Source organism: Hyla sarda, chromosome 2 (genome assembly GCF_029499605.1).
Source record: "Hyla sarda isolate aHylSar1 chromosome 2, aHylSar1.hap1, whole genome shotgun sequence".
NCBI lineage: Eukaryota > Metazoa > Chordata > Amphibia > Anura > Hylidae > Hyla > Hyla sarda.
Genome location: NC_079190.1, coordinates 77,730,649 through 77,746,797, shown reverse-complemented (window position 1 = coordinate 77,746,797; position 16,149 = coordinate 77,730,649). Strand labels below are relative to the sequence as shown.

General features: G+C 40.9%; 1 protein-coding gene across 4 annotated transcripts in view; it reads left to right on the top strand.

The window, feature by feature from the left end:
* LOC130358644 (inactive dipeptidyl peptidase 10-like) overlaps positions 1-16,149 on the top strand; it is a 186,529-nt gene that overhangs the window by 92,738 nt on the left and 77,642 nt on the right. For all 4 annotated transcript variants that reach the window (XR_008889594.1, XM_056562173.1, XM_056562172.1 and 1 more), the window contains one exon: positions 10,419-10,516. Coding sequence is in view for 3 of the 4 variants with exons in the window: in XM_056562173.1 (XP_056418148.1) it covers positions 10,419-10,516 (98 nt within the window). In the remaining variant the exon portion in view is untranslated. The remainder of the gene's footprint in view (positions 1-10,418; positions 10,517-16,149) is intronic.

Here is a 16,149-nt window from a genome sequence, read left to right as displayed (position 1 = left end):
TGACTATATTTAGGCGGTCTGTTTTGGAGTTGAGATTAACATAAGGGGGAGATTTTCAAAAGCTACTGTAATTTCTGTTCCAGCGATATTAATTACACATTTGTTTTTTTCTCCTCACATTTTCAAAGGTCTCTTGTGCTGCTTTAAAAATATGAAAATATGTGAAAGTTCATTTCCGTGCCAATTTTGGCATAAAATTTTTTTTGTTGCCGCCATATTGGATTTTTCCACCAAAATTGCAGAATTTGGTGCCAAATTTTACATCCCGGAAAATTATGTCGGAAGCATCTCATGTAATATTCTATGATTACTGTTAGGAGTCGTGCCGCGGCCAGACATGGTGGGTGCAGACACACTCCTTCTCCGCTGCACGGTGCGGTCTGCGCTGCAATTCACATCCCACGATGCGATCTCACCCAGCCCACTGCCCGTTACCTTCCCCATCCTCCCCGTGTCTCCTCTGTTCTTTCTGCCTGCCGGCACGTGCATCCCCGCCTCTCAGGGTGCGCGCGCCGGCTCTCTGAAATTTAAAGGGCCAGTATGCCACTAATTTGTCCTTGTTGTTTCCTGCCCCTATATATGTCTGCACTTCCTTTAACCCCTGCCGGATCTTTGTGCCTCACAGCCTTAGAGAAAGCGTTCCATACTTGTGTTCTGCCTTACTGTGTACCTGACCACCTTGCTACGTTTCCTGACCATGCTCCAGTGCCGCCAGTCCTGACCTTCTTGCCTTTCTCTGACTAAGAGTTTGCCTTTTCCTTCCTATGCCACGCTTCACCTCGGCAGCCGGTGTGGAGGAGTCGTATCAGGGGTAGCGACCTGGGTGCTGCCTGCTGCAGCAAGTTTATCCCGCTCTGCGGTGTGCTCTGGAGGAAACCACCGACACCTTAGAATCCGCTCCCTGGTACGGCCCATGCCATCATCCACACAGGCTCAGCGGATCCTCTTCACCACTGCCGTTACAGTAAGATCCGGCCATGGATCCCGCTGAGGTTCCTTTGCCTAACATGGCTGACCTCACCACCGTCGTAGCTCAACAGTCGCAGCAGCTAGCTCATCAAGCACAACAGTTGAATCAATTATCCGCCATGATGCATCAGCTCCTCTCTGTTCAACAGCTGAAGCAGCCTCAACCTGTTCCTGTGGCTCCTTCGGTGTCTGCAGCTTCCATGGTCTCCGTCGGCTCCAAGCTACGTCTGTCCCTGCCGACCAGGTATGAAGGAGATCCAAAATTGTGCAGAGGGTTTGTGACTCAGTGTTCAATGCATCTGGAATTACTGGCCAGTTCCCCACTGAGCGAGCTAAGGTGGCATTTGTGGTCAGTCTACTCTCTGGGAAAGCCCTGGCTACTCCTCTCTTGGCCCAAATTGATCCTGTATCTTCCAACTTGCAAGCCTTCCTCTCAGCTTTCAGCAGTGTTTTTGGAGGAGCCTGCACGGGCCTCCTCGGCCGAAACCGCAATTTTAAACCTTCGCCAAGGGGACTCTACTGTTGGTGACTAGGCGTTCCAGTTCCGCACCCTTGCCTGTGAATTGGCTGGGAATGATGAGGCCCTGTGTGCTACCTTTAAAAAGGACTTTCCAGTAGAGTGAAGGATGCTCCCGCTGCACGGGATCCTCCAACTTCCCTGAGTGACCTCATTCAGTTATTCACTCGAATAGATGTGCAATTTGCCAAGAGGCAGGAGGAACTTCGCAAAGAACGTGAACCAGTTCGGACACGTCATCCATTCCGTTTGGCACCTGTGTTTCAGCGGCCACCTCAACCACCTTCTTTGCCCTCAGCAGAAAAAGCTACACAGGTTGATCATGCCGTCTAATCCTGCAGGAGAGGTTCTGCCGACTAAATGAAAATTTGTGTCTCTACTGTGCCAGCCCGGAGCATTTCCTCAAAGATTGTCCTTTGCGACCTCCATGTTCGGGAAATGCACGCACCTAGGAAATGGGGGAGAGGCGTCCCTAAGTGTGAATTCCACCTCTCCTCAACTGACCTTACTGGTTCAAGTCTATATCCTTATCGGAGCATCATTCCACGCCACAGCCTTCCTGGTTTCAGGATCTGCTGGAAACTTTATCAAATCCCTGGTCCATGAATACCATCTCCCGGTCACACGGCTCGTTAAGCCTTTGTACATTTCCTCCATCAACGGAGAATGCCTTAACTGTGCGATACAATAACGCACTGAACCACTTTTGTTGCAAGGAGGAGTTTTTCACAAGGAGAAGATCGAGTTCTGTGTGCTTCCTCACTTTAGAGCTTCATCTCGGTCTCCTTTGGCTACAACATCACACCCCGGCTCTAGACTGACAAACTGGTGAGATCACCCGCTGGGGATCCCACTGCCAGAACCACTGTCTGGCGACTCCACTACCCAAGAGTGTCTTGCCATCTCCTTCCCTGCCAGGTCTTCCTCTTCCTTATCAGGACTATTCTGATGTCTTCTGTGAAAAGCAGGCTGAGAGTCTTCCTCCACATCGGCCTTATGATTGCCCGATTGACCTTCTGCCAGGGACTACGCCTCTTCGGGGAAGAATCAATCCCTTGTAAGTTCCTGAAACGCAAGCCATGGCACAATACATAAAGGAGAATCTCCAGAAGGGCTTCACCCGGAAGTCCTCATCCCCTGCTGGTGCTGGATTCTTCTTTGTAGAAAAGAAGGACGGGTCTCTCCATCCTTGTATTGATTACCAAGGACTTAATAAGATCACAATCAAAAACTGGTACCCCTTACCTTTGATTTCTGAGCTCTTTGATCGCCTGTGGGGTGCCAAGGTTTTCTCCAAGTTGGACCTGTGAAGAGCATACAACCTCATCAGAATTCGGGAAGGAGACAAATGGAAGACGGCCTTTAATACACGTGATGGGCACCTCGAGTACCTTGTGATACCATTTGGTCTCTGTAACGCCCCAGCCATTTTCCAAGAATTTGTCAATTACATCTTCTGTGATCTTCTCTACACGTGTCATGGTGTATCTGGATGATATCCTGATCTTCTCACCCAACTTGGAGCTTCATCGCACACATGTGCGACAGGTCCTACGACGCCTAAGGGACAATCGTCTCTAGACAAAACTTGAGAAATGCCTCTTCTAGAAGACAAGTCTTCCATTTCTTGGAAATATAGTCTCCAATCAAGGCCTCCAAATGGACCCTGATAAGTTGTGTTTGGTTCTTAACTGGCCTCGACCTTCTGGCCTACGTGCTATACAATGCTTTCTGGGGTTTGCCAATTATTATCGGCAGTTTATTCCACACTTCTACTCCTTGGTTGCTCTGATATTGGCTCTTATTAAGAAGAACAGTGACCCCAAATCCTGGCCTCCTGAGGCCGAAAAAAACTTCTCCTGATTGAAATCGGCGTTTGCCTCTGCTCCAGTTTTATCAAGACCTGACCTAGAAAAAAACTTCTTCCTCGAAGTAGATGCCTCTATGGTAGCAGCTGGAGCTATTCTTACCCAAAAGACCTCTGTTGGTAAAACCGTGACTTGTGTTTTTTTCTCCAAGACCTTTTTGTCTGTTGAGAGGAATTATTCCATTGGAGATTGTGAACTATTGGCCATTAAGCTCACCTTGGATCAATGGTGTCACCTACTCGAAGGCTCTACTCATCCATTCAGTATCTACACAGACCATATGAACCTTTTGTACCTTCAGTGCACTCAGCGTCTGAATCCCCAGCAGAATCCGTTCCTGAGTTTGGTCTCCAACCAGGCCATGAGGAGACCAAACTCACTGTACTAATTGTGACAGGGAACAGAACAGAGCCACCAAGTGACCATTTTTTTCTGATAATTTTCTGATATTTATGTTGATAATTTTAAATGCAAATGAATGGGAAAGTGTCTGTTAATTACACAAGGAACACTATATTAAAAGTTTTATTTGGTGACAGGTACTTTTTAAATAACACCTTTTCCAAAAAAAAAATAACTAAAGAAAAAGCTAAACAAAAAGAAAAAAAAAATAACCATTTCTGTGATTTCTTCACAAGCAAAAATATGTGTGACAGTTTTTTATGTAAACTGGACTCTCACCCTTTTTAAAATATCATGTAAAACATGACATTTACATAACCACGCCCACTTTTGCAAAACTGGTGTGACTAGAATAAACCTTGAATAATTCTCATGAAAAACACTGTCTGATGTAAACTTTTTCGCGCCAAAATTTTGGATGTGAAGAGTTTTGAAAATTGTTCCCCAATAAAGAGAGATTGATTTTTATACCTGAAGACAGGTGTTGCCTGGTTCTTTGGGTACGAGGATGCAATAATCTCTAGTTCTGCCTAGGGATATTGCTTGTGGTATGCTGGGGCTTGTCGTCTGGAAGGAGAAGTTGCTCTTGGCGGAGGAGGACACTGAGAGGTCCCTGGTCAGTCCATCACATTGACCAAAGTACTAAGTGTGAACCGAGCCCTAATCATGAAATTAACTTGATGTTTGTATTGAACAAAGGCTGCAAACAAAATGGAAATTCAAAAAGCATATACTGGGTCATGTAATTCATTGCAAAAAAAAAAAAAGGTTTCCTTAGGATAGCAGATAAGTTTCATATCCTGGAGTACTCCTTTAATGACACACAATATTAGTGGGATATGAATTGTTGTTTGGGTTGTCCTTGGTTTATATTTTTATAGGATACACAGACAAGGCAAAATTGCTGGTGTCCTTCAGATAAAGACGGGAAACCCCACAATGCTCCCTGAAATAACTTGACAAAAGTAATAATGAATAAAAATTTACTGGAAAAAAAAAATTAGACATTGCTTTTGAATTGTGGTTCAACATACTAATGAAACTGGTGGGGCCAATTAAAAATTTGTAGCCCTTCCAGTACTTATCAGCTGCTGTATGTTCTAAAGGAAATTGAGTTGTTCTTTTCTGTCTGACCACAGTGTTCTCTGCTGACACCTCTGTCCATATCAGGAACTGTCCACAGTAAAAGCAAATCCCCATAGCAAACCTCTCCTGCTCTCAACAGTTCCTGACACAGACAGAGATGTCAGCAGATAGCACTGTGGTCAGACAGAAAAGAACTACACAACTTCCTCTGTAGTATACAGCAGCTGATAAGTACTGGAAGGAATAAGAATAGAAGTAATTTACAAATCTGTTTAACTTTCTGGCACCAGTCAATTTTAAAAATGATTTTGTTTTAAAAATAAAAAAAAATGTATTTATAAAACTCTTTATAGCAACAAAGGTGCTGAAGCATGCCATCTGGAGAAGTCACCCTTCACGGAGTACATCTAGTTTTTCTTGCACATATACACTTATAAACTTACACTAAGGTAAGGAAAGGTAAACTTAGGCTGCATTCACACCACGTTTTTGCAATACAGTTTCCGTCTCAGGTTTTTGATGAAAAACTGATTCCTCAAAACCTGACTAAACTGTATCAAAACGTGTGTACAAATTTCAACCCGTATACAGTTAAAAACTATATATGGTTGGCAAAATGATGTCCGGTTGCATCCGTTTTGTAAGAAAAAACGTATACGTTTTAACTTTTCACTACATTTTGAATAAAGTTTCACTTGTTTGATTGAAATTCCAAGAAAAAAACTGCAAAGTCAAAAACCATATGGTGAAAACCGGATGGAACCTTATACACATACGGTTCTGTATGGTTCCCATTTACTCCCATGTTTTAAAAAAAACGTATACGTTTAATACAGTTTAGTTTTAAAAAAAAACTGACAAAACCATACAGGATGCAAAACAGACACAACCTGATGCATCTTTTGGCATACGGTTTTCAATGGAGAGTCAATGCATGCTGTCACGAACCGAGACGTGCGGGTGGAAGGGTTATCTCTAAAATCACTATTTGTCTACACTAGACCGAAAATAATCATAAAAAGTATGTATCGCATGACCCCCTTATTGTGTACAGTTTACCAGTGCGGGCAGATCGGGCAGGGATCAACACACAAGGGTCATGTGAGGACTAATTTTAAAGGTAATATGATGGAGAATCCAACCATATATAATAGGGCACTTCCCTGACCCCCATATTTAATATGGAAAAATATAGGATTTTCCAATTGGGTCAACTTCATACATCTCTTTCATCTATTGACACCCAGGCTGGTGCCTTGCTGGCTAAAATGGTGTTACCTTTCCTGTCATAGAGCAGCTGTGTTAATGAACCCCCTGCTAGGATTAGTCACACCTATACCCAGGCTGGATAGACATGTAGGCTCCATGGTGCCCTGATCAAAGAGAATTAATTATTGTTGAAATGCTAAACTCACAGGTAAGGGTAATTGAATTTACAAGATGTACATACAAATGGACATTTTACAGGACAAATATCACAAATGACAACAATCACCCTGCAACATGGATACATATTTTGCCATGGTATATGACACATACGGTTTTCAATACGGTTCCGTACGGTTTTCACATTGAAAACGTATACGGGAACTGTATTGCGAAAACGTGGTGTGAATGCAGCCGTACACTAAATAAACATCACGACTATGCTTGCCATTGGTTTAGCTCATTTTACAAGAGAGATTGGCCCAGATTTATCAAACTGTGTGAGAGAAAAAATGTTGTGATTTTCTCAGAGCAGCCAATCACAGCTCAGCTAACAAGCTCTGGTAAAGTGAAAGCTGAGCTGTGATTGGTTGCTGTGGGAAAATCACTCAATTTTTTCTCTCACACAGTCTAATAAATCTGGGCCATTGTCATCATAAAAACACAGCAGGAACTCTCTGCAGCATTTTACCTGTCAACTCAGTAGACACAATACATAATCATTACATGCTAATACTTGCAAGTATATAAATATATCTAAGGAAATTGGTGTTGCATTTCCCTATAATAGGTTTGCTATTTAAAATGTACACATATATTTTAAGGGTTATATCTTTGTATGCGTCTAGGCCCTCCCACCAATACAATACCCTTGGTAACCTTAAATGGGTTATCCACCATAAGGTGATTTTAGTACGTACCTGGCAGACACTAAAGGACATGCTTAGGAAGGATTCTTGCTTGTCTTGGGGTTAAATGGCTATGTTGTGAGTTTACTATAACGCTGCTGATTTATTTTTGTTGACTAGCTATTTCCTGTTGAAGTTCCTTCCCCCCAACTACAAGTCCCAGAATTCCTTGTTTGTAAGTGTGAGGTCACTTTAAAAAATCCTGGAATACCCATTTAAAGCGTACCTGTTGCTTAAAAAAAACTTTTGACATGTCCTAAAGACACATCAAAAGTTGTAATTCTTGTCTAAGGGTCTGAGTGCTAAATAGATCTGGGAGAAAATCACAACTGACCAAGACAATTGCATAGGAATACATTGGAAGTTTGTCTTGCTTAGTGCACTCTTCTTCCAGTTCTTTCTAGTGATCGGTCTGGGGTCAGACACTCAGACCTTGACCGATCATTTGTGACAGTGCCCATTTAATTAATAAGTAGAACATTATGTGCCCCATAATTGCTGTACTTGATCCATCAAAAAACCATTAGACACTTCTTCAACTTGGTGCAGACAGTATCACACATCACTCCCATCAGTTCCATAAAGAAATAGCTCATATTATCTAGTGAAATTGTTAAATCTGAACTCCTGATAGGGCCAAGGACTAAGGTAGGGCCAGGGACTATTCATAGTATTCAGATTATTGGGCAGACTAGATGGGCCAAATGGTTCTTATCTGCCGACACATTCTATGTTTCTACCATCCCAAGAATACAACCGAATAAAAATCATGCCTGTCATTGGCATTTATTTGAGAATTGTTTTTTTTATTATTAAAGTGATCCATTTGCTGGATTATTACTTTTATGAAGTTTATAGCACTGGAGAAATTCTCAGAAGAAACATTAACTTTCTTGCCAATTCCTGGGTAATACAGTGGGGATCAAAAGTTTGGGCACCCCAGGTAAAAATTTGTATTAATGTGCATAAAGAAGCCAAGGAAAGATGGAAAAATCTCCAAAAGGTATCAAATTACAGATTAGACATTCTTATAATATGTCTACAAAAGTTAGATTTTATTTCCATCATTTACACTTTCAAAATAACAGAAAACAATAAAATGGCATCTGCAAAAGTTTGGGCACCCTGCAGAATTTATAGCATGCACTGCCCCTTTTGCAAAGCTGAGACCTGCCAGTGTCATGGATTGTTCTCAATCATCATCTGGGAAGACCAGTTGATGTCAATCTCAAAGGTTATAAATGCCCAGACTCATCTAACCTTGCCCCAACGATCAGCACCATGGGTTCTTCTAAGCAGTTGTCTAGAAATCTGAAACTGAAAATAGTTTACGCTCACAAAGCTAGAGAAGGCTATAAGAAGATAGCAAAACGTTATCAGATGCCAATATCCTCTGTTTGGAATGTAATTAAGAAATGGCAGTCATCAGGAACAGTGGAAGTTAAAGCAAGATCTGGAAGACCAAGAAAAATATCAGACAGAACAGCTCACGGGATTGTGAGAAAAACAATTCAAAACCCACGTTTGACTGCACAATCCCTCCAGAAACATCTGGCAGACACTGGAGTTGTGGTACACTATTCCACTATAAAGAGATACTTGTACAAATATGGTCTTCATGGAAGAGTCATCAGAAGAAAACCTCTTCTACGTCCTCACCACAAAAATCAGCATTTGAACTTTGCAAATGAACATATAGACAAGCCTGATGCATTTTGGAAACAAGTTCTGTGGACCGATGAAGTTAAAATTTAACTTTTTGGCCGGAATGAGCAAAGGTGCATTTGGAGAAGGGGAACAGAATTTAATGAAAAGAACCACTGTCCAACTGTTAAGCATGGGGTGGATCAATCATGCTTTAGGGTTGTATTGCAGCCAGTGGCACAGGGAACGAGTAGAAGGAAAAATGGATTCAACAAAATTTCAGCAAATTTTGGATGCTAACTTGATGCCATCTGTGAAAAAGCTGAAGTCAAAGAGAGGATGGCTTCTACAAATGGATAATGATCCTAAACACACCTTGAAATCTACGGGGGATTACATCAAGAGGCGTAAACTGAAGGTTTTGCCATGGCCTTCACAATCTCCTGACCTCAACATAATTGAAAATCTTTGGATAGAACTTAAAAGAGCAGTGCGTGACAGACAGCCCAGAAATCTCAAAGAACAGGAAGACTTTTGTAAGGAAGAATGGGCAAAAATACCTCAAACAAGAATTGAAAGACTCTTGGCTTGCTATAAAAAGCGTTTACAAGCTGTGATACTTGCCAAAGGGGGCAGTAGAAGATATTAACTCTGCAGGTTGCCCAAACTTTTGCAGATGCCATTTTTTTTGTTTTCTGTTATTTTGAAAGTGTAAATTATGAAAATAAGATCTAACTTTTGTTGACATATTATAAAAATGTCTAATCTGTAATTTGATGCCTTTTGGAGATTTTTCCATCTTTCCTTGGCTTCTTTATGCACATTAATACAAATTTTTACCTGGGGTGCCCAAACTTTTGATCCCCACTGTAATGCACATCAGTACTGACATACATTGCTTCAAAGAATGTGTTTGCAAAGAATATCAGTACATACTAGTGGGAATGCCTTTTATTTTGTTAGCTTAAAATGAAGCAAGATTACAGAAAGCAATCATATGCACTATACAATCTCTGTTGTCTTGCCCTGTACATATGGGGGCTACCTATTCTCAACCTAAGATTGCTTACTGAGCTCACTGTATTTCATGGTAATAATTTGAGCCAGATTGTGTGAAAATGAATTTTACCTTGTTTATGCAATGTGCATCAATTTTTTTTTCAAAAGCTGTGGTACAGGGCTTTAATTTGCACCAACAAATCAATATTGTGCACCAAAATATTCTTGCTGTTAACTATACCACCTAAAAGGTGGTGCAGACTTAGAATAGACAGTGTAAGATGTACCAGATTTTTTAACAGCCTGAGTCACTGAAATAAATCTGGTGAAATCTTAGTCGGACTTTGTCATACTATAGGGCTAATTCACACATAGTATTTCGGTCAACATTTTGCTCTGTAATTTTAAATAAAACCAGGAGTAGAACCAACACAGAAAAATCTCAAATGGAAAGATTTGCACCTTTTTCTGTGTTGGCTCCACTCCTGGTTTTGGTTAAAAATACTGAGCAAATACTATGTGTTAACATAGCTTTGGTGGTGGCGATGTACGTTACTGCAGCAATATCCCATTTACTTGAATGGGACTACATAGAGGGTATACAAAACTCCAGCAAGAATTATAACCACATATACAAAGGTAGGTATATACTGATTTTTTTTCTGAATCCAGGTGTTTAAAGCAGCAGGGGTAAAGGCTACAATACCTACAGTCAATATACTTAGTGTGTATTACGGCATAGTTAAGTTCACAGATTATGTTATGTATAGTAAGCATCTTCCCTATTCAGTCACCAGATATTGTATTCAACACTTATAGGCTGGACAACCGATTCCTGAAGTGAAGGTCTTTGTTGTCAATCTGCACGGCCCATCACACACCATGGAGATCATTCGTCCTGATGCGTTTGAGTACAGGTAAGGCAATTCTTAGCATTTGTCAAGGCATCTTTTAATAAAAATGTTACAGATGTTAAAACATAATTCTAGAAATGCAATTTTCTAATGTAGAATAAAGTTTTTTTTATATGCACTTATCTTTATTTACTTACAGGGGGACTACTACATTAATTCAAATATTGGGGAGAGCGGAAGGAACCTAAAATACTTGATTAGTTTATGCAATCTAGTAATTGCATATGAAAAAAAAAAGTTAAAGCATTTGTATAAAAAGATACCCCCATGAAAAAATGTCAAAAAAAAAATGTTAACAAAAAAAAAAAAAAAACATATTTGGTATCACTGTGTGCAGAAGTGTATTAAAAAATATTAGAATAATAATGAAATTTAAATAATGTAATAAATATTAATAATTATAAATAACATAGTAACATAGTTTATAAGGTTAAAAAAAAAAGACCAGAGTCCATCAATTTCAACCTATATCCCTAATGAGTCCCTACTGAGTTTATCCAGGGGAAGGCAAAAAAAACTCATACTAGAGGTTAAAATTCCTTCCCGGCTCCAAGTATGGCAGTCAGAATAAATCCCTGGGTCAATGTTCTGTCCCTATAAATCTAATATACATAACCAGCAATGTTCTTACTCTCCAAAAATGCATCCAGACCCCTTCTAAATTCTTTTACAGAGTTCACCATGACCACCTCCTCCGGGAGAGAATTCCACAGTCTCACTGCTCTTACAGTAAAGAACCCCCGTCTGTGCTGGTGTAGAAACCTTCTTTCCTTTAGATGTAGAGGAGGCCCCCTTGTTATAGATACAGTCCTGGGTATAAATAGATCATGGAAGAGATCTCTGTACTGTCCCCTGATATATTTATACATAGTTATTAGGTCACCCCTAAGCCTTCTTTTTTTCTAAACTAAATAACCCTAATTCTGATAATCTTTCTGGGTACTGTAGTCCTCCCATTCCCCATATTACTCTGGTTGCCCGTCTTTGAACCCTCTCCAGCTCCACTATATCTTTCTTGTTCACAGTATTCTATGTGTGGTCTGACTAGTCATTTGTACAGCGATAGAATTATTTCCTTGTCGTGGGCATCTATGCCCCTATTGATGCACCCCATGATTTTATTTGCGTTGACAACAGCTGCCCGACACTGGTCACTACAGCTAAATTTACTGTTAACTAAAACTCCCAAGTCCTTTTCCACGTCAGACGTCCCAAGTGTGCTCCCATTTAATACATAATCCCAGCCCCGATTTTTCCTCCCCATGTGCAGTACCTTACATTTATCAGTGTTAAACCTCATCTGCCACTTCCCAGCCCAAACCTCCAACCTATCCAGATGCATTTGTAACAGTGCCCTGTCCTCTATTGTGTTTACCGTATTACAGAGTTTAGTATCATCTGCAAAGATTGCTACTTTACTATTCACCCCCTCAACAAGGTCATTAATAAATATATTAAATAGAACAGGACCCAAGACTGACCCCTGTGGTACCCCATTAGTAACAGTCACCCAATCAGAATAGGTACCATTAATAACCACCCTCTGTTTCCTATTACTGAGCCAGTTACTTACCCACTTACACACATTCTCCCCCAGCCCAATCCTTCTCATTTAATGCACCAACCGTTTATGTGGCACCATATCAAATGCTTTGTAAAAATCCAGGTATGCGACATCCAGCTATTCCCCTTGGTCCAGTCTGGAGCTCACCTCCTCATAAAAGCTGATCAGGTTAGTTTGACAGGACCGATCCCTCATAAAGCCATGCTGATATGGTGTCATACATTTATTTTTATCAATATACTCCAAAATAGCATCTCTTAGAAAACCATCAAACAATTTACATACAACAGAGGTTAAACTAACAGTCCTATAATTTCTGCGGTCATCTTTTGTCCCCTTTTTAAATATTGGCACAACATTTGCCATCCGCCAGTCCTGGGGAACAGTCCCTGTTACTATAGAGTCCATTAATATTAAAAATAGGGGTCTGTCTATTACAGTACTTAATTCCTTTAGAACACGGGGATATATGCCATCTGGACCTGGCGATTTGTCACCTCATTCTGATTTTCTGCCTTGTTTATTTGCTTCATTAATTGATCTTCTGCTTCTTCCATTATGTTTGGTGACTTATAGCAAACCCCTATCAGAATTTTATTATTTTTATCTCCATATATTTCTACCCATAATGACTCTACATTATCATTTCCCTCCCGTATATCCTCCTGCAGTGCGGCCTTGACTTTACATAAAGACAAACTCCTCCTGCTTTCCGTTTTGTCTGATCCTTCCTGAATAGACTATAACCCTGTATGTTGACCTCCCAGTCACAGGTATCGTCCAACCAAGTCTCTGTTATACCCACTATGTCATAATCCTCCTCAGATATCATCCACTCCAGTTCCTCAGTTTTATTGGTCAGACTTCTGGCATTAGTCAACATGCAATTCAATGGCATATGGTTTTTCTTCCTTTGAAGCCTATCCCTATTAACTATTCTAACCCCTCCCTCCGCACCACCCCCAGATACATTAATAAGTCCCCACTCTCTATCTACACTATCTTCCCCCTCTATGTTGTAGGCTCCCCCCCCCCCCCCCCAGTACCTAGTTTAAACACTCCTCCACCCTTCTAGCCATCTTCTCCCCAAGCACAGCTGCACCCGCCCCATTTAAATAATAATTATAAGTAATGAAAATTATGGTTAAGTGTAGATAAAGAAAAATACCAAATGCTGTTTTTTTTGTTTTGTTTTTGTCATATCATGTTCCATAAAAAATTGAATAAAAATTTAATTTAAAAGTATTATACCACCCAAGAGAAAAACAAACTGGCACTGCTAATATTCCTGCAATAGTACTGAGTTACCAAACACATAGGATGCATTAATCACTCAATTCTTAAGGACCTTCAGTGGTGCTCTACGTGGAGAGTATAGTCCATTGACAGTAGTAAAATCCGAAACATATCATATGGAGCACTCACCCGATCGCTTCTTTACTGGCTGTCACCGAATGCTGTCATCTTCATATGGAAGCAGGGAGGAGATCAATGTTAATGGGGAAGTTCAGATGACCGTATCATGCCTCTTGGCGCTTCGTCAGCATTTGGGGACCGCCAGTAAAGAAGCGACCGGTGAGATTTTTTAATCTAGGGTGATATTTGAGGGCTGGTTCGGGGATCTGAAGTTTTTACTGTTGCTACCATTTTGGGGTAGATAAGACTTTTTAATAATTAGTAAAGTACGAAGCATATCATACATATGTTTTGTATTTTACTAATTATTAAAAAGTCTTATCTACCCCAAAACGGTAACAACAATAAAAACTTCAGATCACCGAACGAGCCCTCAGATATCACCGTAGATTTAAAAAAGAGATTATATGAATCAGTATATGGTGATTCAAAACATTTTTATGTATATATTTTGCTTAAAGGGGTACTCCGCCCCTAAACATCTTATCCTCTATCCAAAGGTTAGGGGATAAGATGTCTGATCACCACGGTGCCGCTGCTGGGGATCCCCGGGATCCCCGCTGCAGCACTGCGCTATCATTACAGCACAAAACGAGTTCGCTCTGCACGTAATGACGTGTAATACAGGGGCCGGAGCATCGTTACGTCACGGCTCCGCCCCTCGTGATGTCACAGCCCGCCCCTTTCAATACAAGTCTATGGGAGGGGGCGCGGCGGTCGTCAAGCCCCCTGCCATAGACTTGCATTAAGGGGATGGGCCGTGATGTCACGAGGGGCGGAGCCATGACGTCACGCGGCTCCGTCCCCTGTATCGCCCGTCATTACGCACAGAGCGAACTCGCTCTGTGCTGTAATGATAGTGCAGTGCCGCAGCTGGAATCCCGGGGCTCCCCAGCAGCGGCACCGCGGCGATCTAACATCTTATCCCCTATCCTTTGGATAGGGGATAAGATGTCTAGGGGCAGAGTACCCCTTTAAGTTTGAGTTTTTGTAAAGAAGTAAAAAAAATTACAAAAATGATATAAAATGGGTTTCACTGTAATTGTAGGGACATGCAGGATAAAGATAACATGAGTTTTACTCCAGGTGAATGGTATAAGAACGAAATCCATCATAATTTTGTAAATTGCAGGGTTCTTTTTCAGTGTCAGCCCACAAATACCTTTTTTTTCGGTTTCCCAGTACATTTTAGGGTAAAATCAATGGTGATTTTAAAAAGGTACAAATGGTCTTCCAAAAATCCAGCCCTCATGTGGCTCTGTAGATGGAAAAAAAAAATGATGGCTCTTAGAAGACGAAGAGTTATAAAATCTGCCAGAAATTGCTTTCGGGGGAAGAGGTTAATGATTGAATGCAAAGTTTTGCTTCATGCAGGGACCAGATGTTTGCTTTGAGCGAACAGGAAAATATTAATTGCTGTTCTTGTAATGTATCGCGTATAGTTTTTTTAAAGCAGTTTTGATCTCCATTGTGCTCTCTTCTCTGCTAGTGACTACATTTGGTTTGTTTCCAAATGTGTATTTTTATTTTGTAGGCCACACTTTTCAGAGAAAATATATGTTCAGGAAATGGACCAAACCTGGTGTCTAGTGTACTTATTTAGGACTAAAGGAATTATCTGGCATGAAAAAAAGATAGCTGCTTTCTTGCAGAAATAGCACCACTCTTGTCCTCAGGTTGTGTGTGGCATTGCAAATCAGCTCCACTGACATGAATTTAGAGTTGTATTACCACACAGAAACTGAGGACACTAAGGCACTGTAGTGTTTTTTTTAGTCTACATTAGTAGTGAGGGGGGATACCTTTGGTCAAACCCCCCACCGGAAGTAAAGTGACGGGTGCCACGCCCCCTTTTCTGGGGGATACCTTTTGTCAAACCGCCCATCGGAAGTAAAGTGATAGGTGCAATGCCCCCTTTTCTAACAGATCATCACTAGGCCATGCCTCCTACCCATCACTAGGCCATGCCCCCTTCCCTACATAGCTTTGCCCACCCTTTCTCACACATTCACGCATTTAGTCTCCTAAATGAATGTGAATGTTTATAGTGTGCGGCCCCCTGAGTAATATGTAAACATGTCGTGACAAGTCTGCATAGCAGAATGCACCATTCCCTGCATAGCTTCGCCCCTGTTTCTTTCACATTCACTCATGTAGTCTCCTAAATGGATGTGAATACTTATAGTGTGTAGCCCCCCCAACCCAAGTAATATGTAAACAGGTCCCGACAAGTCTGCGTAGCAGAATGTCTTATAGTAAAAAAAAACAGCCAGTATTGTATCATTTTAGAAAGCTTTATTAATAGAAGTAATCATATATTTAAACACGTTTCAAAGAATTGTTTCTACCTTTATAGGGATAAATACATTTTATATAGTTATTAAAACATATACCAAAATAGTACCTCTCACAAAAAATTCCCACAGGCTCAAAGTCTCTTGACTGTCAGTTAAATACATTCCAGCTATTGTTAATTATAGCATGGGGCTCATAGTATAACAGCAATATGCCATGGTATACATTTCATAGTAAAATGGATGGGGTGCAATGGGGGAAAAATTTCAATAAACTTATAGCCCCATGTCAAAGCCTGCATATCTTTGCCCCCCCCCCCCCACCCCCTTTTCTCCCACATTCACTGACATTACACATAGTT